The sequence below is a fragment of the Pecten maximus genome, chromosome 5, assembly GCF_902652985.1.
Source record: "Pecten maximus chromosome 5, xPecMax1.1, whole genome shotgun sequence".
In the NCBI taxonomy this organism is placed as follows: Eukaryota; Metazoa; Mollusca; class Bivalvia; order Pectinida; family Pectinidae; genus Pecten; species Pecten maximus.
Window position 1 is genome coordinate 39339893 of NC_047019.1, and position 25414 is coordinate 39365306.

General features: G+C 34.9%; 1 protein-coding gene across 1 annotated transcript in view; it reads right to left on the reverse strand.

The window, feature by feature from the left end:
• LOC117327997 (M-phase phosphoprotein 8-like) overlaps positions 1 to 25414 on the reverse strand; it is a 42285-nt gene that overhangs the window by 10876 nt on the left and 5995 nt on the right. The window contains exons 2-6 of the mRNA XM_033885290.1: positions 15482 to 15643; positions 13923 to 14390; positions 13344 to 13380; positions 12177 to 12806; positions 11931 to 11995 (exon numbers count right to left, since the gene is read on the reverse strand). Coding sequence (XP_033741181.1) covers positions 11931 to 11995; positions 12177 to 12806; positions 13344 to 13380; positions 13923 to 14390; positions 15482 to 15643 — 1362 coding nt within the window. The remainder of the gene's footprint in view (positions 1 to 11930; positions 11996 to 12176; positions 12807 to 13343; positions 13381 to 13922; positions 14391 to 15481; positions 15644 to 25414) is intronic.

Here is a 25414-nt window from a genome sequence, read left to right on the forward strand (position 1 = left end):
CAGCCAGCCATCAGAGCCATGCAGGAGATGGATGAAGCTGGTGACAGTCTTCAAACCCAACATGATTATACTCCGATCAATAACTGGTAAATATCTGTTCCCAGCCAACGAACCTAATCACAAGTGCATATATATATCAACCTTAACCACAGCAGGTTAAATGCATGCAGAAAAATGACCAGCAGCAACATGAAAACCAGATTGTTTTCATCTAATTTTATAATTACTAATCAATTTTTTTATCATGTTATATATATTATCTACTTCCAATGATGGCCCATGGTACAACCATGAAGTACAAAAGATTGTAGACACTTCCACGATAGTCAGGGTTATAATTATTTCTAATGGGTTGTACATCATATCTACACTTAAAATATCATTCTAACTGTGTTGACTATACAGTCACTAGAAATGAGTGTGCATGTATAAAACACAGTCTTTTCTTTTAAAGAAATCCAGTCTGAAGCACAAATTGAATTCCAAATCAGTGGATCATAACATGATAAAAGTGTATTTACAAATAAAAGTAGGTTAATTGCTCCTTCATGCTTGATTTAAACGGGATGAATATTTTATCAGGTTAAGAACATGTAGGTATAAATATACAAAGAAGAATGATTGACCCAATATTCTGACACCTCGAGACGTACATAAAAGTCTTCAGCCCACAACGTTAACCCAAATAGTTTGAAAAGAAATATGTATGTCCTTCCATATATCATCTAAAATGTAAGGTTAAAACACAATAAAACTTTTACTGACTCAAAATTAAAAAGTGATGATATAAATGCAACAAAGGGGCAAATGATGTTCTAGTCAATCTGAACACATTAAACTTGAACCAATACCAACACTAGGTACCGATCAATATATATAGGTCATGTCATATCTATAGTGAATTAACGGAAAATTTGGTCAACTGTAAACTCAATTTCAGATTTGCACTTCAAAAGAGGGCTAATCCAATTAGTTTATGTGTGAACACACACACACATGTAGTGGTATTCTAGATCAATACATCAGCTGGTCATTGCACTGGGATACAGATGACCATGTGTGGCCGATGGTACAAGGCCCCCGGGGTCATTGTCCACTCTGGCCATGGACTGATGGAGGCCATGCATCTTTTACTGAACATAGATCGATAAGGCACTATTTGGACAGATCTGGTTCAAAGTAAACTAGCTTAGATGTTAAAAGCTATAGAGTTTCATGCCTTTTATCTTTCTTCAAGGGCAACCTCCAACATTTACAATGTAGCTAGACATATTCATCCTTAATTGATGCTTTAAAATTCAGGTGAATAAAAAGACAAACAAAATATCCATCTATATACCATATAGCAGGAATGAAACATCCTAAAATTATTATATTTCTATATAAAAAAAGACATGCCAAAGAGTCTTGTCACTGTAAACACTATTTGTCATAACTGATGTTGTGGATGATGCTATGTGACCATGTCATGCCATAATCTTGATAGCTAAAACTGTATCTCCATAAGAAAAACAACAAAAGAAAACATAATAATTGCAATAAAAAGAAAAAGCATTGAAAATGCATGTGTATAAGCATGTTTCTCAGGTTATCTGACAAATAGAATCTAACCTTCGTACTCATGTTATATTGGATTTAGGGAATTAATTTATTCATTTAAATTCACATTGATATGAAGACTATGGCATTAGTAAATTTGCTCTAAAAATTCAATATTCTGACATGAGCAATTGTGTTAGATCCTTCAAGATTAAGATAATTCTGAACAAGATTTTTTTTAACTTGTTATATATCTCAGACTCAAATTACCCACATCAAACCTAGAAGACTACATAAAGCTTCATGTACGACAGTAGTCCTGTTGATGTCAGTGCACTGACCTCTGGATCTAGTGATGGGGTGGTGATCTATAGCTCCGAGATTGATTTCCAATACACATGTAGTTTCTGACCTACATGCATTACTAGTTAAAATATTATATTGCGAAGTCGATGTCCTATCGGTGATGTGTACCTAGTCATAAAACTGATGTCTAGATCCACTGACCATTCAGAAAACCAATCAATGAGATTATCTTTCAACATCAAAGAGTGTCTCATTTCAATATAATCAAATGCAACCATAAAATGACAGAATTCCTACTGAATATTCAAAGGACAAAAAGACAAAGTACTTGAGCGATGGTATGAAGAACACTCAGAAGACGTTTGTTGTACAAGCACTGATGCACATGCAGTAATGTAATAATGTTTTTGATGTATTTTGTGATGTACAACAGAGAATAACTTGAGCTTGGTTGGTTTACTGGTTCTGAGGCTATCTAGGTGATACAAGAGGGTAACATCCATCCCCCCTCTGGTCGTGAGACAGGTGTCCTGTATCCATGATCCGTGGACCAGACTACTCCCTGGAAGGACATGGGTCTGGTATCTAATGTAGGCTGGGTACAGTCTACAAGCAGTCTTCTTTAGTTAGATGTTGAACATGGTCACCATATGTACATGACTTGTGAGGAGGATTGCCCTACTTTAATCTGGGGGGTCACTGAGAGTCTAGGTAAGGCTGATCCCATCAGTACAATAATATTGATTTTCCCTGATCTACAGAGCACAGAAAATAACCTATACCAGGGTATTGTTTCCATCTTCAAAAGAGCTTTTCTATAATATACCACAGTACCAGCTACTTTCTACTTCATCAGGCTTTCAAAGTATGCCTAGGCTTACGTAGAGATTATGAACAGAATTATGAAATCATCACTCTCATAAACATATATATATGTTTTGTTTGGGATCTTTCCTCTTCCCAGACTAACTGTATGATCAAACAAGCAAGCATATTGCCATCTTTGAGTAACTTAAAAGTATTATTTCACTGAAATTTCATAACTTAGACACATGTACAGCGTGATAACACCTAATCACCCAGTTACAAAGTTCACAACAGACCAAATCAATCACTGATCATGAATCAATGTCATAATTGACACACCTGTATAATGTAACCTACCATTGGTTATATATTATATAGCCTAATGGATAATCGTATCAACTAGAACATAGATGGTAATCTGTGTAAACATGATCATGAAGAACTGGAAAGTACAGATGCCAGTCATTCCAATTACAATCAATTCAAGACAACAAAAGTAATGAGGCCAATCACACTGTATATGATTATGGTCTGTTAAAATGAAGAAGAAAATAAAAATAAACAAAGAAAAAACGAGGCATTTGCCTATGAAGTACGAGGCATTTGCCTATGAAGTTAGTATATACCGTGAAAACTGATCTGATTATATTACTAAGCTGGAAATACTGATAACATATTTTTCACCTATTAACCAAAACATAAACAATTCAAATCAGCTTTGAAAATGACATCAAGAATTTCTTATTTATTGACTACAGCAGCTGCATATGCTACCAAGTGATGGTCTATAGCTACCTAGTGATGGTCTATATCTACCTAGTGATGGTCTATAGCTACCTAGTGATGGTCTATAGCTACCTAGTGATGGTCTATATCTACCTAGTGATGGTCTATAGCTACCTAGTGATGGTCTATAGCTACCTAGTGATGGTCTATAGCTACCTAGTGATGGTCTATAGCTACCTAGTGATGGTCTATAGCTATCTAGTGATGGTCTATAGCTACCTAGTGATGGTCTATAGCTACCTAGTGATGGTCTATAGCTACCAAGCGATAGTCTATAGCTACCTAGCGATGGTCTATAGCTACCTAGCAATGGTCTATTGCTACCTAGTGATGGTCTATTGCTACCTAGTGATGGTCTATAGCTACCTAGTGATGGTCTATAGCTACCTAGTGATGGTCTATAGCTACCTAGTGATTGATGGTCTATAACTACCTAGTGATGGTCTATAGCTACCTAGTGATGGTCTATAGCTACCTAGTGATGGTCTATAGCTACCTAGTGATGGTCTATAGCTACCTAGTGATAGCTCTATAGCTACATATGGATGTTTGCCTGGTTTTGATCAATCAATGCAAATAATCTTAGCTATTATAATTAATTAATATATCAATCAATATAGTCTCTATTCTCCATTTATTTTTACAACATGCAGAAAATTAGTATATGAAGAAATTATCATATTTCTGATCACATTGTACATGGGTGATTTTCCCCCTACATGCAGTATATCGGTAAATAAACAAATTATCGTACTTTTGATCATAGTATTTAGGGCAATTGGATCTCCCAACAGAGACTTTTATGGAGGTAATCAAGTTCTAGCCATGTCTCCCATCATAGGAATATTTAAGTACAGGAACCTATTCTAGACCATCATAACAACATAGCATAGTAAAAGGCTTTGCTGTGGTTTGTTTTCAGCATACCAATGTGCCAACTAACAGGGCTAGCCTGTACAACTGACAATGCCATCACTGTGGGGTGTCCTACTGACCTATATTGATCACCTATATATGTTACTATTTATAGACAGGTTGATGACCAGGTCTGACCTTTCCTACCACAGGCCTTGTTGAAGGCAGTGTAGCATGTACACACCACTTCAGCTTTACCTGTAGAATACTCCCTAGCCAGTACACAGTGTTTTATGACTCTAGTGTATACAATCTTTTACATAGGTAGTGGTCCCTGACCTGTAAATATTATACATACATGTATATATATGTACATGATTTTGTATATACTAAAAGCTGGCCATTGCTCTCTTGACCCCTATTCTATATTACAGAATCTAACAACAGTACACCATTTAAAGAAGAAGAGAATTTAACCCTCTTTGGATTCCGTACATGTATAATCGTTGTAACTTAATGTTGCAAGCCAGGTGAAGGATCACTATCTAATATACTTTATATATATTTTTTTTAAGTTCAGAATCAGTATTGATTTTCGCCATCTTCCAGGTATGTCAACCAACAGTACATATTGAATCCAGACAACCCAGCATCATTTATTTGGTATTTTTAATGTAAGAAAACCAGTAATTATGTTTTGTTCTTACTGTACGGTAAAACACTTTAACCTACGGTATATCCTATAATGTATCCCGACTCTATAGTAAGTATCTGTACGGTAAAACACTTTAACCTACGGTATATCCTATAATGTATCCCGACTCTATAGTAAGTATCTGTACGGTAAAACACTTTAACCTACGGTATATCCTATAATGTATCCCGACTCTATAGTAAGTATCTGTACGGTAAAACACTTTAACCTACGGTATATCCTATAATGTATCCCGACTCTATAGTAAGTATCTGTACGGTAAAACACTTTAACCTTCGGTATATCCTTTAATGTATCCTGACTCTATAGTAAGTATCTGTACGGTAAAACACTTTATACCTTCGGTATATCCTTTAATGTATCCCGACTCTATAGTAAGTATCTGTACGGTAAAACACTTTAACCTACAGTATATCCTATAATGTATCTCGACTCTATAGTAAGTATCTGTACGGTAAAACACTCTAACCTACGGTATATCCTATAATGTATCCCGACTCTATAGTAAGTAACTGTACGGTAAAACACTCTAACCTACGGTATATCCTATAATGTATCCCGACTCTATAGTAAGTAACTGTACGGTAAAACACTCTAACCTACGGTATATCCTATAATGTATCTCGACTCTATAGTAAGTATCTGTACGGTAAAACACTTTAACCTTCGGTATATCCTTTAATGTATCCCGACTCTATAGTAAGTATCTGTACGGTAAAACACTCTAACCTACGGTATATCCTATAATGTATCTCGACTCTATAGTAAGTATCTGTACGGTAAAACACTTTAACCTTCGGTATATCCTTTAATGTATCCCGACTCTATAGTAAGTATCTGTACGGTAAAACACTCTAACCTACGGTATATCCTATAATGTATCCCAACTCTATAGTAAGTATCTGTACGGTAAAACACTTTAACCTACGGTATATCCTTTAATGTATCCCGACTCTATAGTAAGTATCTGTACGGTAAAACACTCTAACCTACGGTATATCCTATAATGTATCTCGACTCTATAGTAAGTATCTGTACGGTAAAACACTTTAACCTACGGTATATCCTATAATGTATCCCGACTCTATAGTAAGTATCTGTACGGTAAAACACTCTAACCTACGGTATATCCTATAATGTATCTCGACTCTATAGTAAGTATCTGTACGGTAAAACACTTTATACCTTCGGTATATCCTATAATGTATCCCGACTCTATAGTAAGTATCTGTACGGTAAAACACTTTATACCTTCGGTATATCCTATAATGTATCCCGACTCTATAGTAAGTATCTGTACGGTAAAACACTTTAACCTACGGTATATCCTATAATGTATCCCGACTCTATAGTAAGTATCTGTACGGTAAAACACTTTAACCTACGGTATATCCTATAATGTATCCCGACTCTATAGTAAGTATCTGTACGGTAAAACACTTTATACCTTCGGTATATCCTATAATGTATCCCGACTCTATAGTAAGTATCTGTACGGTAAAACACTTTAACCTACAGTATATCCTATAATGTATCTCGACTCTATAGTAAGTATCTGTACGGTAAAACACTCTAACCTACGGTATATCCTATAATGTATCCCGACTCTATAGTAAGTATCTGTACGGTAAAACACTTTAACCTACGGTATATCCTATAATGTATCCCGACTCTATAGTAAGTATCTGTACGGTAAAACACTTTAACCTACGGTATATCCTATAATGTATCCCGACTCTATAGTAAGTAACTGTACGGTAAAACACTTTAACCTACGGTATATCCTATAATGTATCCCGACTCTATAGTAAGTATCTGTACGGTAAAACACTTTATACCTTCGGTATATCCTATAATGTATCCCGACTCTAGAGTAAGTATCTGTACGGTAAAACACTTTATACCTTCGGTATATCCTATAATGTATCCTGACTCTATAGTAAGTATCTGTACGGTAAAACACTTTAACCTACGGTATATCCTATAATGTATCCCGACTCTATAGTAAGTATCTGTACGGTAAAACACTTTAACCTTCGGTATATCCTATAATGTATCCTGACTCTATAGTAAGTATCTGTACGGTAAAACACTTTAACCTACGGTATATCCTATAATGTATCCTGACTCTATAGTAAGTATCTGTACGGTAAAACACTCTAACCTACGGTATATCCTATAATGTATCCCAACTCTATAGTAAGTATCTGTACGGTAAAACACTTTAACCTACGGTATATCCTATAATGTATCCCGACTCTATAGTAAGTATCTGTACGGTAAAACACTCTAACCTACGGTATATCCTATAATGTATCCCGACTCTATAGTAAGTATCTGTACGGTAAAACACTCTAACCTACGGTATATCCTATAATGTATCCCGACTCTATAGTAAGTATCTGTACGGTAAAACACTTTAACCTACGGTATATCCTATAATGTATCCCGACTCTATAGTAAGTATCTGTACGGTAAAACACTTTAACCTACGGTATATCCTATAATGTATCCCGACTCTATAGTAAGTATCTGTACGGTAAAACACTTTAACCTACGGTATATCCTATAATGTATCCCGACTCTATAGTAAGTATCTGTACGGTAAAACACTCTAACCTACGGTATATCCTATAATGTATCCCGACTCTATAGTAAGTATCTGTACGGTAAAACACTTTAACCTACGGTATATCCTATAATGTATCCCGACTCTATAGTAAGTATCTGTACGGTAAAACACTTTAACCTACGGTATATCCTATAATGTATCCCGACTCTATAGTAAGTATCTGTACGGTAAAACACTTTAACCTACAGTATATCCTATAATGTATCCCGACTCTATAGTAAGTATCTGTACGGTAAAACACTCTAACCTACGGTATATCCTATAATGTATCCCGACTCTATAGTAAGTATCTGTACGGTAAAACACTTTAACCTACGGTATATCCTATAATGTATCCCGACTCTAGAGTAAGTATCTGTACGGTACTCTAACCTACGGTATATCCTATAATGTATCCCGACTCTATAGTAAGTATCTGTACGGTACTTTAACCTACGGTATATCCTATAATGTATCCCGACTCTATAGTAAGTATCTGTACGGTACTTTAACCTACGGTATATCCTATAATGTATCCCGACTCTATAGTAAGTATCTGTACGGTAAAACACTTTAACCTACGGTATATCCTATAATGTATCCCAACTCTATAGTAAGTATCTGTACGGTAAAACACTTTAACCTACGGTATATCCTATAATGTATCCCGACTCTATAGTAAGTATCTGTACGGTAAAACACTTTAACCTACGGTATATCCTATAATGTATCCCGACTCTATAGTAAGTATCTGTACGGTACTTTAACCTACGGTATATCCTATAATGTATCCCGACTCTATAGTAAGTATCTGTACAGTAAAACACTTTAACCTACGGTATATCCTATAATGTATCCCGACTCTATAGTAAGTATCTGTACAGTAAAACACTTTATACCTTCGGTATATCCTATAATGTATCCCGACTCTATAGTAAGTATCTGTACGGTACTCTAACCTACGGTATATCCTTTAATGTATCCCGACTCTATAGTAAGTATCTGTACGGTAAAACACTTTAACCTACGGTATATCCTATAATGTATCCCGACTCTATAGTAAGTATCTGTACAGTAAAACACTTTATACCTTCGGTATATCCTATAATGTATCCCGACTCTATAGTAAGTATCTGTACGGTACTCTAACCTACGGTATATCCTTTAATGTATCCCGACTCTATAGTAAGTATCTGTACGGTAAAACACTCTAACCTACGGTATATCCTATAATGTATCCCGACTCTATAGTAAGTATCTGTACGGTAAAACACTTTATACCTTCGGTATATCCTATAATGTATCCCGACTCTATAGTAAGTAACTGTACGGTAAAACACTTTAACCTACGGTATATCCTATAATGTATCCCGACTCTATAGTAAGTATCTGTACGGTACTTTAACCTACGGTATATCCTATAATGTATCCCGACTCTATAGTAAGTAACTGTACGGTACTCTAACCTACGGTATATCCTATAATGTATCCCGACTCTATAGTAAGTATCTGTACGGTAAAACACTTTAACCTACGGTATATCCTATAATGTATCCCGACTCTATAGTAAGTATCTGTACGGTAAAACACTTTAACCTTCGGTATATCCTATAATGTATCTCGACTCTATAGTAAGTATCTAATGTTGTTTACTACATAGTCATCACAGGATCATCATTATTCTTCTGATCTTTAGCCAATCAAATCTGGCCGAAGGGGATAGCCAGACCATAGGTAATAATACAATGGGTGTGTTACACGGAAGTAGAGCACACACATACAGTGTCCTGTACATCACTTAATAATGGATTTATTATGTTAATAGGTAAACAAGGAAACAATCAAATTCAAGTATTATTGATCACTCTTTCTGATATTAATGTAAGAGGTAGTCATTGATTCCAAAATAATATGATACACAGTTTAATTAATTATTTAAATCATTCTTTATGAAACTTCTATATCTGTAGGTTTTATATCATTGATTGAATACCTAGATTACCTTCTAAGCCTAAAGGATTTGCCACCCTTAAATATTATAGTAACTACAACATATCATGGATGGCCAGCAAGTAGTATGCTAATAGTATATCTGTACAGTATGCATTTGTACACACAATTATGTGTACCTTTATACACTAAGTTACTATTATTATTGATATGAAAGGTTTGGGCGAATGGCCAATGGACAGATTCCTGATCTGTACACAGGACCATTGTTCTATATCTCTGCCTACATCACAGCTGAAACTTACTCATCCCAGTGTGAACTGAATCTATATAATTTACTGTATGTTAAGAAGTTTTATACCGGTACATACATTATATATGTACTTAGGGAACACTTGTAGTTAGCAGTGATAAACACACAAGACATTCCTATTATATTATCTTTACTAGTACTACGCTCAATGAGTAATTCTGACCAGCAGAAACTGTGGTTTATGCGCATGCGATGTAATTTAACATGGATAATTGAAACTTTCATGAAGTGTGGCCTGAAATATACAATATTTATAAAATTATTTAATATTATATTGTTTGGAAGCAGAGTTTTTTCCGCAGGCTTCTTGGACCCGATAATGAGCCAAATTCCCAATCAAAATTATTTAAAGTTTTAGCCAAATTCCCATAACTTTTCAGTTTACTCATGAAAATTTCCTTCCTAATTCACAAATTCCCATCAAAAATGAAATAATCAGGAGTTGTCAGATGACAACATATATAGCTCACTGAGTGGGTTGAAATTCGGACTTAGTTTTGTAATGTAGGTCAGTCAAATGTGACGGTCAAGGTCAGTAGGTCTGCAAATACAATTAAGTACTAATGGAAAGGATTATATTTGTCACAAGAAACACGCATGTCAAATATGAAAGCCCTTTCTCAGTTAACATACAATGGCAAAGGTTTAAGTTTTTAAAAGTAGGTCAAATGTCTCCGTCAAGGTCAGCATCTTCACCAATATAATACCAATGGAAAGGTCTTGTCAAATGGAAGGAACAGCTCAAACACCTACACACTATCCTCATTATCTATTTATGTCTATGGCCAATACAGATGCCAGGGATATAGCAATAGCTTCCCTGGACTTCGTCCCAACGAGATAAAAAGTCTCCATCACAAATCAGTGGGAAAAAACCTGTGAAGTATGACATAACCTGACAGCCACCTACATACAGACTACCTACCAGAACATCTCGGTTCACACAGTTCTATCATAAATAATAGTGACAAGTGACAGTGGATGGGGTTTTAGCAAATTGTCACAGCTAAACTAACTAGAAATCTCCACAGTAAAATCACAGCAAAGAGCTCTGGGTATTTATAATATAGCCCAATTAATTATAAACTGACTTACTAATTTACCATCAAATCACTGCCAACAATGTTGTCTATATAGTCACTAAGTACCTAACTGTACTAGAAATGTTCCCTGTCTTATTACATCTGAAGACTGATAACTACAATTTTTAGAGTATTAGAACTTTGTTACTCCACTGCATTTTAATTCATCTGCTAGTTGTTTATTGCTTCTTACAATTATCAAGTGTTAAGGAGATATCTACCAGGCAAATGCTTTTCAATAGTTTTACAGCCTCTGTATGTTTTTGTCATACAATATACATATGTATCAGTATATTGATCATGACAAAATTTTTACAAAAATATGTTGAATGTATTGCATACCATAACGATATAATGCGAGAATCAATACCATAGTTCTTCATAATTGCAATTTAAACAGGAAAACTACCCATTTATTAAGGGTAATCTTTAGCGTTGTGTTCCACTCTCTATATGTAAATGAGCCATGGGAAATATGTCATTCACATATACTGTATATATATTTATAGCCAGTTTGTTTTGAGGAATGGTGGACTGGTGACCAAACCAACAAACCAGATCGAAGCCCAAAGTCAATCAGACGTACTGGTTGCTGCCATGAAGGCAAATAAAAGGACTAGGTAACCGAGTCAAAGTGTGTCTGTTAGACAAAAAGCAAAGATAGATTTAACGTGAAAAGCCACCATGAATTGGTAGTGAAACTTCTCGGCACATTATAAACAAACCCATGGTTTTCTGTTTATCATCCGGGGATGTTATTCGGTGCACGCATGGTTGGTTCTCGTTGTTGATGTAACTGAGCAGATTTGACAGAAATTAAAAGAAGATAAGCCAATTAAGGAACGTAAAAGTTAACATGATAAAGTTTTATATCTATATACGTAGAGAGGCTTTAACTAACTAGTTTTCAGCCTAGAGGTACAGGGTTTGGTATTACATACATTGTGATTTGATTTGGTACTGTACCTTTTGTTTATCCAAATCGTCCAGGTCTATATCATCTAGTTCAATATCAAAGCTTAGGTCAGCACCTGAAAATGACAGCCATTTAATTGAATTTAATTGAATAACACCAATCGCAGCGACTCATTTTTTTTTACAACATACTTTCATTATGGTCCTATCATGATACAAATAAGCATCATAATTCTAAATGTGTGTCAGAAACAGGAAGAGAAAATTTCCAACAATGACTTCCACAACACCACTCACCTCTGCCTTCTGATTTGGTACTTTCTGGTAATAACGGTAAGAATGATCCATTCCAAATATCGTCTAACGGCTGTGAGAAATCCACAGAATCACGCCTTTTAACACCTGATTTATTTCCCCTATCGGAGTCTTGACTAGTAACACTACTGACGGAACTACCCATGCCACTATCGGAGAAGTCAGAGTCTTTTCGTTGTTTACTGGGTCTAGCACTACTTGAATCAGAATTATGTTTTCTCTTGTGTCCATTGTTACCGGTAAAACTATTGTCTGAATTATTGGACAGTCTCTGTCTGTCTGACCTTGACCCTGTATCGTTGGGAGTACTTGAGGCGAGAGCCTGCAGCTGCCGATTTTCACTCGGAGATTCCACAGACATTTTCCTTGGAGGTGTACTACCCCCTGACAAATAGGACTTTATAGGACTAGACGGTTTATCAATCATAGCTTCCCGTTTTAATGTGTCAATTTTTGGTGTTTTGGATGAGCCTGTTTCCTTGCTGTCTTTAGAGGTCACAGATTTGACTTTCACACTGGTAAATGAGTCTCTTTTCTCTGTGTTAGATTTGTCTTTCAAACCTGAGGAGGAAGCACTTAGCTTATGTTTCTTGGGCTTCTTTGTCTTCACTTCTGTAACAGTATATAAAACCCATCATTTAAATTCTCTGAATAAAATGTCTTCTACATGTACTGGACAGCATCATAATGACAGAGAATCTATCTATCAACATAAACAGTATGTTGTTCATATTTTTGTACATTCATACTGTATATGACTTTAGAATACTTTTATAAATAACAAATGGAATATTCAGTACGCAAGCTCTTCAAATATGAATGGTCAACTGATACAAAATACTTTTATTTACTTTTAAATAAAGCCAGCTGTATCTATGGGTTCCAGGCATACTCTTACACTACTGTATGCATATGTGTCATATGTCAGTCACAGTAAAGCTTGACCTTGACCAGACTTACTTCCACATTAAGGATAGATAAGAACTTGGTTTCTAGATTAGGAACTTCCTAAGGTAATTATTTTTATCAGTCATATATAAGTGAATCTGAAGACAATAATCTTATCTGTAAAATGTTCAGTCTGGCTGGCCAGTAACCATAAATCGTATGTTAGAGGAACCCAGTCATAATCAGGTTATATAAACATACCATCAGTAAACTGTTCATTCTCTCTCTTCTCTGTGGACTACAAAAACAGAAATTACATATTAGATTATAAGCAATACACTTAACATATGTAAATCACAAGGAGATATCTGTGTGAAAGTTTGCGTGCATATTAAACCATTTCATATTGTTATACTCCTCTCTGTTTTACCACGACCTGCTATTCTTATTTAACCAGTTGTTTATTACACCAGTGTATTTTATTTCCAGTTAATCAAATTTTAGTCAGCATAATAATACGTTGTTTCTCTTTCTTTTTAAGTAACTTATTAGAACTTCATACCTACTGTATTAGCACATTTACCCTATATACTACAATTATGTTTGTTATTTTCATTTCTACCTTAGTAAAATTAACTCTAAGAACTTCATTTCATCTCCACAACTACTTTAAAACATGTTAAGCCTACAATACCTAGTGTGTGTACCTTTTTTTATTAACTTTTACCTGACTTAGTAACAAATTCTAAAAATGTTATTATTCATCTCCATAACTACTTTATTCGCAGGTTTAGCCTCTAATATTAGAGTGTGCATCTTTTCCATTTTTACCTGACTTACATTAACTGTTAGAACTTCACTTTTCTCTCCATTGCACATTTCAGTCTGCACTGATTCTTCGCTGCCATTGTAACTGATGGGCACAGAGTCTCTACTGATGTTTTCAATATCACTGGATGAGGAGTCGGAATCAGTCACAACACTGACCAGGGAACTTTTTGAGGAATGTTGCTTCGGTCTCAGTCTGCTTCTTCGTCTGCCTTTATCCCTTTCTCTGATGTTTCTTGAGGAATTCTTCTTCCCTCGTTTTCGATGGGTTTTCTCCTCTTCATCCTCATCTTCATCCTTTGGTGATTTAGGAGCTCTACCCCCACCCTTTACACGAGAATACATGTCTGTGGCAAAGAGGTTTAGACGACCTTCTTCCAGGTCCTTCCAAAAGGTGTCCTTCAGTGTGGTAGGGATTTGTGCTGGAGACCCCTCCCGTGAATTGTCTGGTTCCACAAGAATACGACCCTCCATCATGTCCTGTATTGCACAATAAGAAAATCATGTATTCTCGTTGTTGCTTTTTTTTTTAATTTTCAATATCAATCATTACATACATTAAGCAGCAGACAATCAAACAGGTAATTCTTCTTCAAAGATATTATTTTACAGTTGACAATATTTATGATTAATTATACAACATAAAATCCCAGACAGCAGTAATAGGAATAATTTATTTAACCATAGAAAATAGAATAACATTCACATATTTAAATTACCTGTCAAATTTTCATTTATCAATCATGATAAACAACTTGAGACATATTGGGATTGTATTGCTTGCTGTTTTTAAGTGCTGGCAGCAAACATATTCCACATTTGTTATGGCCTTCAAATTGAGTATTTGTTTGCTGAGTTCATCAACCCGTGAACAGTCAGGGTCATTTTGAGTCTCCTTGTAGTAGTTGGTGACCACCTCACTGAACAACATTCAAGAGGGCTGTTGCATGCCATTCAGAGCAATTATGATAAGGTGTCATGCCCAAGGACACAACCATGACAGTACAGACCAAGAAACACAAACCAACACAGGTAGGAAGAGACAAACCACACACCTCCGATCTTCACTTGAGGTTATGTAGCTGACGCTCTAACCGACTGAGCTATCTCGACCCCTTTCAAAGTGAATTCTTTAACTACAGAAAGCAAACTTAGCAGTAAGCATGCCAATACCATACAGGCCAAACATAATAATTTTACACCTTACAAATTCTTGTCGACAGATTTACATTTATAACATTCTAGCAAGTGAGTCTCATCAATCATTAAACAAATAATTAAAAAACAGCACAAGCACAACATCCTTATATATGTAACAGCCCAAAATATAAGACCCTACAGCTTTCTGTTTATTCAACAGAAGTTACTTTCAGGTAGGTCATAGTATTAATTTGAACAAACTTGATAGACTTTTACTGCTTTTGAAAGTCAATGTCAGAGGAACCTTGAAACATAAATAATGAGGATCATCCTTTACGCTGACTTGCCCTTCAGGAAGGAGAACTAAAATTGCAGTCAAGTCTTCAGTTGACTATTTAGCCAATTCTAATATACACTAAAGAGTAACATACTTTTCTTTTCTTTCTTTCTGTTGCTCTTTTCAATTGCTGCTCTTCTCTCTTCTTCTGAAACTCCTCGATGAGGTCGAGACATGACTGTAGATTTTCTATCGGTTCCCAGGTGTCGTCGGTAGCTCCGTACCCTCTCCATCGCACTTTGTACAGTGTCTTTCCCTGTAGCACACAAAATTAGTCATACTGTTAGAAACATATTAACTACTGAAAATATTTGGATACTACCTGTGATTATCTCGGGTTTAATTACACAAAATCCTGTGGTCATCATGATTTCTGTTACAACACTAGTCTGTATCAGTCATTTACTTACAATTATAAACATGGTGTACATAAGCCTTTCGTCTATTAAGGAATTATAAATGTCTTCATAACTGAAGTTCTTGATCTAAATCAAACTGTCAAAAGAGAACTGATAAAATAAACTTTGGTTCACAGGATTTAATCTAAGGACCCCAAGGTAAGTTTTCAATGCATTTTACCACATGATACAAAACTAATTTCTCCGATCCCCTGGATTTTATAAATCTGGTTTACTGTAGACAACTAGATATATTCTCCCTGTTATTTTACAGTATGTACCTTACAGGTATGTGTATATTTCAACTAATTAAAACATAAGCAATATAATATGCACATTGTTAATAGTTTATAGAAGGACTCTGTTATTAGCATCCTCACAATAATTGCCTCAAGGAGACATTTTCTGAGGTGTTAAGTTGCAATCAAGGACAAAGATGAACTTCTCCCCAAAGACCAACAAGGTTTCTTATTTAAACTTGATTGGTTTAAGAAAGAGTTTGATTTGATTAACATGGAAATTCTTATTGAAGAGGGATGTTAATTATAGGTATAGTACCAATATGAATTACCAGGAAGACGTTTTCAGTATCATAAATATATTGTCTTTAGACCTAAACTCAGATGTGCAGCAAGGGTTAGCTGAGTGCAGTCAGTATAGTAAAAACATTTCAGCTTCAAAAAACACCCAGTAAGTGAATTATGAATGATTTGAGATAAATTGCCATTTTAATCAACACCTGCTGTGAAATATATACAAGACATGTACCGGGTGGCACATGTTAACCTCATGATCAGTAACCATCTATTTTTTTTTCTTGATGATAAAATTGTGGTTATGACAGACAGAACTGTGGTCACTAATAGCGGCATGAAATATACAGTCCACATCTGTGAGTACAGCAACATCACACCCCCCCCCCCCCCCCCCCCCTCTACAGGTAGTGAGGAAATATGAATGTGGTAACTAATAGCAGCATGAAATATACAGTCCACATCTGTGAGTGCAGCAAGATTTTCTCCTTTTTTTTCCCCCCACAGGTAGTGAGGAAATATGGCTCCTGCTAAATTCACTGAAGAGATTACAGGAGCGATATGATATACCTGGGACCTTTAGCTATAGGACCCAACCCAGATCTGCTGTAGTATCAATTTCCACTTCCACCAGTCAAGTGTCCAAGAGTGTGATACAGCTCATTAAAAGAAAGGCTAGTTACCAAAAATGTCTTTTTTTTCACACATTAAACATTAAATCAGAATGGTGCATGCTCTTTTTTTCCTAACCTACAAATGTACCCACTCAAAGCTCATCACCACCAGTTCTGAATGGAGACAAGCTGCAGTGACCTTCATTATTCTAGAACATTTATATTATTTCTGCCCCGACACTCAAGAGATTTTAACAATATTATTTCAAAATGGACAACAATGTGATATTAAACAGTATATTTTTTTTTACAATAAATTGACAGCAAAACCTACCTACATAACTAGGAACCTTTTATTCAGACTGTTTTTTCAATTATGTAGTTACGTTAAAATTTTTACCTATTAAAGTAGTTTTACTGTCCAATATCAATTTGTCTGTCGACAGTTGTCATGACATATTCCTCTCGACCTTTACAATAGGAAATCGGTTATTATAACTCAAAAACGACATGGCCTTACTGTTATCCCAAACAACAATCCTTACTGCACTACCATATATGGATAAGTCTGATTATTACCTCAGTAGTTTTTAAGGCCTCTCATGATCACAAATAATACAGGTAAACATGTTGTAAGACTGATCAACAGTACTAAAATTAAACATTAGGACACAGAATAATGACATTTTTGGCATTCCTCTATAACTTCATTTTAAAAATTTGTTAGAACAAATGAATTATACAAACAAGTCCAATTTATTCATGTTTTTTTTACATTAGATTTATGATGACAAAATTCATATATGTATGTATAAGAATTGTTTTCTGATAATAATGATACAATGTATTGCATAACATGTTGACCTACTCAATAGTAGAGAAAGTTGAAGTATTTTGTATTAACAGGTATATTTACAAAATTTGCATTAATATCATGAATGTATGGTGTATATAAAATGTCTACACACATGTAATGTACATTAGGTAGTGACCCATGGTATGATATAGTTACACAGGTATACCTAAATGTGGCACTAATTACATCTGCCCAGGTAATGTAGACATTATATGCATTGTGTCTGCAGGTATATGTGGTTCGGTCCAAGTGTGCTTGAGTATGTAAATATTCAAAGAGCCTAAATTTAAAAATTCCTATATATTTATAATACTTCTAACAATAAAACACATATACCTTAACATTGCCCCTTGAATCAGTTTAACATGTACGGTAATACCAAGCTTAAACGGCACAGATTTGGATTACAAAGCCAACATGTACGTACGTCAGGGTTCAAAATATGTACACGTTAAAAAGGTGTAGATCCTCCATACATTCTTTATTATTATCATTTTTTTTGTAATACCAGGTGCAAATGCTTACATGTTAGCTGTGTAATCCAAAGCCGATATCTTTCAAAAGTAGAATTGTATTATTTTATGTATTCTGTAAGAAAAGAAAATTTTGAGGCAAGTTTTAACAAACTGTCCTGGTAACACGCCCTTTATTGTTTTGTAATTCCATCCTCTATTTAGCATTTTATAAGCAATCTTTAAATTTAATATCTTCATCCATTTAGAGAAAATCTGACACCTTGCCAAAATCTGAAAGCCTAAGAAATGCCCATGCACATGATTTTTCAATAAAATGTCAGTGCTTGACATGTACTTATAGTTAATTCATGCACAAAATAAGAAGTCCATTACAAAAATCAACAATAGTTTGCACAAACACAGTAAAGCTATTAAAAGGCATGGAATATTTCCAAAATCTACAAAATCTAAATTGCTACACATAGAAATATTGATTTGAATCGATCAGCTGTCCGTGTAATCAACTCCTCTAACCAGATGGGCCCTACAGCTAACAACTCCAAATATTTATCCTAGGAAACATTAACCCGAGATGACCTCTAATTACTGTGACGCCAATACTATTGTCTTCCAATAGGTGTTGACAAAGAAATGCTTCAAACACACTTTGATCAATGAGATCCCAGGTATAGAATAGTCATTGGAGGAAACAAATATATGGTGTTTCAATAGAAACAATTTATATCCCCTTCGATAAATCTGAGATAGTACACACATGATGTAACTGATTACGTTCAATTGGGAAAGATAACACATTTTGGTATTGTTATTTTTCAGAAGTACCATACAAGATTGTAAAAAATATTTATAGTACTGGGTAGTTTGTAATTTTATTCCTGGTAATCATATATATATATATATGTATGGTTCATTTTACGTAGTGATAAAAAGACTACCTGTGTTACTGTGCCAGGGGAGGTAAAGATCAGCTGGGATACCTATCCAGGATACCTCGAGACTGAGATAATGACTGACAGTACCTAACTGAATGGCCTGGGGTAAGTCAAGGGGTGAATCACCGCAGTAGAATTCATACTGGCTGATGATCTATTTCTCCAGACTCTATATAACCTAGCTAAATCTGTGAAGCTTTTATAACATGGTCAGCCTGGAGAGAATACAGGTAGGCTGCAAAACCAGTCTTTTTATCTTATCTATAGCCAAGGGTCAACTCCATTTTCCTAGGAAATAATATACTAGCATGTGTTTTTGGCTACAAAATTACTCCAATATCCTGACATGTCAAAATATTTTGCCAGCAAACTAGACTTTGTCTATACCTACACAGGTGTTTTATGTACCAAAATAGCCTGCCGGAAATAATAAACAAACATAGCCACACCCCAACATGGTGCCAAGATGCACATTATGACATGCAATTATTGGCAACCCCTTCTAACAAGGTATGCAAATCTGGTAAAAACCAAAACAAATATGCAGAACACCAACTTCATAAACCAGACTTTATAGTATTTCAAGTAAGCATGAATTCTTTCATTTTTTTTTCATCGGGGAACTCTTTTAACTGCTCAGTATAACTCTTTCTTATCCGCGAAAGAATATCCCTCAAAGTGCCTTTGTGAGATTTTTGTATCAATTAAATGTCTGTAAACAAGACTAAAAATCTTACAATAGAAATACATGTAACAATCTGGCCAGAAAATAATATTACACATAGACAATTAGATTCATGTTTTTGTGACTGGCGTGAGCCCTGTAGTTTGTTATCTTATACATTGGGAGAGAACATGTTATATTACATTTATATAACAAATTAACATACATTACACACACCGCAACATGAATACAGCCAATAGATTTATTATATTGTGATGTTGTTTAATTTTACTTTTTTTTAATGAAATTGTGTTTAATAACTGTTGTATATTTACTTTAGTTTGATACACATAAATTGACGGCTGTCTCTACCATCTGTATTTATAAAGATGAAATGAGACAATTATTTTTTTATCTCTGGGCGATGTTTGATGTCGGGCTGTGAAGCTGCAGTCAGTTTATTTGAGTTTACATATTCATCCAAAGTATTCTTTAATTAAAGGAAATGCTGCATATGTTTACACACTGACAGACAGATTCCATGGTTATCTGTTTAGGTTTTTTATCTGCAGGTCTAGTAGGCACATGTACTGGTGGTATGTGTGTACATGTACACTCTAGTTACTATAAATAGCCGGGGAGACTGACTGACATAATGACACACATATCCAGCAGCAGGCCTGTGAACCACACACACACACACACAAATCCATAAACAATCTGTCTGGAAGCTTGAGAGAACTGGCAAAGCCAGGAAGACATGGGTGTGGGCTCCAGGACGCCACAAGTACATGCAGATTGATGACTACAAAATACAAATAAATACCATCTTCAGCTTGACACAAACATTTTCACCATTACATAAGCATGTTCTAACTCTAGTGGAGGAAGACCTGCAATAGCCCCATAGACAAACACAAACATTTCCACCAAAATGGACCACCTGGCTGTCATATCAAAATGTCAAAATGGATAAAAACAATTTCAATTAAGTACCTCTATACAGAAACCACCTGTCTACCATGAGCACATATAATTATACATCAGTTTCAACAAATTAGGTCAAATGTTCATGTACAAAAAAACAAATAACGAACCTATAAACGGTATATATCCTGGACCGTCAGGTCAGTACAGTAACGTACAGGTAATCCTGGACCGTCAGTACAGTAACATACAGTACAGTAACGTATCAGTTACCAGATACGTGTACAGTAAACGTATTAGTTACCAGATATACGTGTACAGTAAACGTATTAGTTACCAGATATGTGTACTTCCAAACTTTTAAAACAGATTCCTCTCGAGATTAGTAACACTTTCAACGATCTTGAATATCAAATTATATATGTTGTGTGACAATCTAATATACTAACATTAGCCCTTAGCAATTAACTGGACCAATTTATTTGTCTACAACTGAGCATTGTTCAGTGAGACACATACTTAAGATTTAGCCTTTCTCCTCCAAAACAGAAACTTATGTATTTATCTGCGACATTTTATGCTTCAAACCCAGACTTTTCATATATGCAAAGTAGGAAGGTGGTAGGCACCTGCTGTACGTTGCACCTCATACATATATATATAATATGCACCATGCACAAAAAGGACAAAAGGTAGTGACCAAACTTCTCCATTTGTGCTGCTTAATCCAATATACCAGAGGGAATTACAAAATACGGGAATTTGGGCTCTCCTCCCTTGAGGAAATAAATGACTTGAAAATAAGGGAGATTTTGTCTCACACCGGGAGGTATGGCATGTATATGTGGCCAGTACAAAAATGATCTTGTTCAGAAAGTATGTTGGAATACTAGGAAACCATACCGTTATTGTCCTTCTATTCAGCTCCACATTCAATGGAGGCAAGTTGGAGTATGTAGTTCAGAGTATTACAATGTGTAACCAATGTGATAAACACCATAGCAACAGTATCTGCATAATTTACATCTTAAACATTTTATTCTGAATATGTGGACATACCAAGCAAATACAAATGATAATACAGGCAATCATTGTAAGTGATTTGTATGGTCCACATCTCAGATATGCCATTAAATTGGTAATTAAAAGACCATAATATCAAACTGAACTGAAAGTCAATCCACTGTATATATTACTTGTAAGTACAATATACATGTGAGATGCTTTATATAGCTATCAGATCCGTGACATTTAAAAACGAATTTCCATGACAACCAAACAGATATGAAGACATTTGGAATGAAGTGTTTGTTATATATTTTGTTATGGTGTATATTCTGATGCTGCATTGTATAACAGTGGATCATTATATGCAAGTGTCATGTTTGAAAGATAACAGAAAATATATATAGTGCATCTCATATTCAACATACAATAGCATACTTAAAGGAAGAGCTTTTCACATTTTTTTAATCAGATTTTGTTCATAATTAAATAATATCTAAATATTATATAAAATATTTTGTCTGATTCAATAACAAGTCTAAACTGTGTATTGGTTATACAGTATACTTTGTACTTAATATTTATAATAATATATCAATCTAGATGTTTGAATTGAACAAAGGGAAAAGTATGTGGTTTAAACCAGTGTGTCAATCTTAGAAAAGAACTTATCCTTTATATGTACATGATGTTACCAGTCATAAAAGTAGAATACTTGTTGCCTGATATCATATAAGATACTTGCATGTGCACTGTGTATACAAGTTCCTTTCACCTTATTTCTGCACACATCTACACTACCATTGGATAATAAAATATAGTTTGCTAATATAAGGAAACTGACACATTATCTACAAGGGAAAAAGCAATTATGTCTACCAGGATATTGTTGGTAAAAGATTATTTTTTCTCAATGAAGGTTGATGGTTTTTAGGGGGAAATGAAATGATGAAATTTATTTCTTTTCCAACATTTAGATTCACACCTGAATGGCAGTGTTGATCACTTTAGCTGATTTAGAATCAGTTTGTCAATTACAAAAAACTACAGCTTCCCTTCAGAAATCGTCGTTATTACATCATATGGGTATTCCAACCCAGACAGCTCTGTCCTATAAGCTATCACTTAGCATGTACTCAATATCAGTCTACAGGTGTTCATAGCCTGAAAGGTCTAGCCAATCAAAGTGTCCGTTACTTCATGACATCACATTATGTATAACAAGTGGTGATATCATTATATAACAGAATGCTATATAGTGGTCATACAATATGTACATCTACCTGTAAAGACAATCATTTTCTTTCATTAACCTTGAAGTGACCCTTAATAGTAAACTATATATCCTTGGAAACCATTTTTGTAAAAGACTTCTTAATCCACTGATCTTCAATGTTACCTAGCACATTCTATCTATTCCCAAACTTGAACTCCAGTCTGTGAATTTGAGTTATATTGAGTAAGATGCAGTAAATGGAGAGCACTGAGCAATACAGACACAAACATGCAATAAATTCCCATCCATTCCCAACTGTTAAAATCTTCTAAACCATGATATAGGAATAATTAACTTTCTAAATTTCCAACATGGCAGCAACAACAGTAAATGAATAAAATTCTAACACTAAGCAGAAGCAGGCAATGAAAAAAATTCAAAATTGCATTTTAGAATGTGCCAGAGAAGAGGATTATAGAAGTATGGAGTGTGATTATCTTAGCAATGTGAACACTGAGGGGAGTGTGTATAGATTTTCGAGAAATGTTTCAGCAGCTGAATAGACAAAATTGTGTGCAGCAGCTTTGGTAGCAGCATGGAAGTATGGCATCAGTGGTAGTGTGTGTGCGTGTGCAATAGATGTTGGTGCTGCTGGGTGGTGACCAGACTTGTATTGATTTATACACTATACACACATCCCCCTAACACTCCTCCCCCCTACATCATTCATATTAGGGGCAAAGGCCCTATTAGCATAATACACATTACCTGTACTGCATATACAGTATGTAGCTTATACAAGGTATATTTCATTCTGTATATTTTTGTGTCCTTTAAAACACTAGAAGACAACCAGAAAATATCTACAAGATATGAATGCCCCAATCCTATGCAACAATACATAATAATTCAGTACAGAAGAGTCACCTTTGACCCTTTAACCTTGACCAATGACCACCAGAATGTGATAAGGTGTTGAATGTTATGTTAGGACACAAATATGTACAAAATCTGCAGAGTGGTTCCTAAGACATTGTTTGGAATGAGATGGGACAGGAGGGACGAGTAACAACACTATATCCTAAACCCCCCCCCCCCCCCCCCTCAACATGGGGAAAAAAATAACATACATTTTATCTATACTGAAACAATCAGGTCATAAGAAATGTAGTATATAAGTGGGTACATATCTGCTTCAGATGTCTTCCATTTGAGTTTCACAATTCTGATTTTTCTCCCACCTGCAACTAGCTACCATTACAATTTTATTCATGTTTTATGATCGCAGTGTTCCTGTTTTCTGACTTCTCAAATTTACATTTTGGTGGTTTATCCAACTTGAAGGAAGACTTCATTTCCTTCCTTGCACAAAATCTAAATCATGATGGAAATTATCCAATGTTGTAACTTGCCAGCATTGAACATGAGATTCTAAAAAGGCAGATGATGTGGAATATGAGGAAACACAAATGGCGCTTTCAATACCCTGCACAATCTCAATCAAAGAGACAAAAAGAATATTGTGGGATTAACAACTTGTGTTCTAAAGCTCCAAATAGCCCAAACAGTATATCAACAAAATACCAATTTCCATAATGTTCACTAAATATTAAAAATTACAAAAAAAAAAGAATGCTTTTCTTCCAAATTTCCCCAATAAATGATTACATTCCTCATTAGGATTTTCAATAGTTTTTCTTAAATACCCAGGATAAAATAAGTAAGAATATAAACAGGACACAATTACTGAAAGACATGTCAGCTTAACTAAATTTAACACAGAGTACCCAGCTTAATTATGATGTAATTTCAAATATAAATGTGAGGTTTTTCAAAATGAACAAATTGAAAATTCAATTATGCAACTTAAATTTTGATATAAAATTCAAATTTATTTTGAAAACATTTGATAAAAAATGTTTGAATCTTTGTTAAGCTGATGGATCTCTGAACAAGCAGAGTCTGAGCTATAACAATGAAGTACCAAGTGTTTTGTGTTTGCTATGGGGTATAGTATAGCAGTGGAGCACCAGAGGCATGGTCTAGCACATTTCTCTTGGTAATGTGGATGTGATTGGATCCCAGATAGGGTCACGCATTGTATTGAGTGTACACAATCAATATTGAACCATTGTGTGTGTACACAAGAATTTGTAATGCGTTACATAACTGATTTGTACAAAAGTAGATCAGGTAGAATGACTTTCTACAATATTAGAAAGGTTAAGGTTTCCAGACACATTACAGCACTAAGCAAAAATACATTATAATACCTGTTAGAAATAAATGCACCTGTTGTATTATTTACCACTATGTTAATCTTTACCAAATTACCACAACAATAACCAAAGCAAAAATGAAACAACACTTGTAGGTCTGTATGAATTCAACTAAAAATGTCAAGGT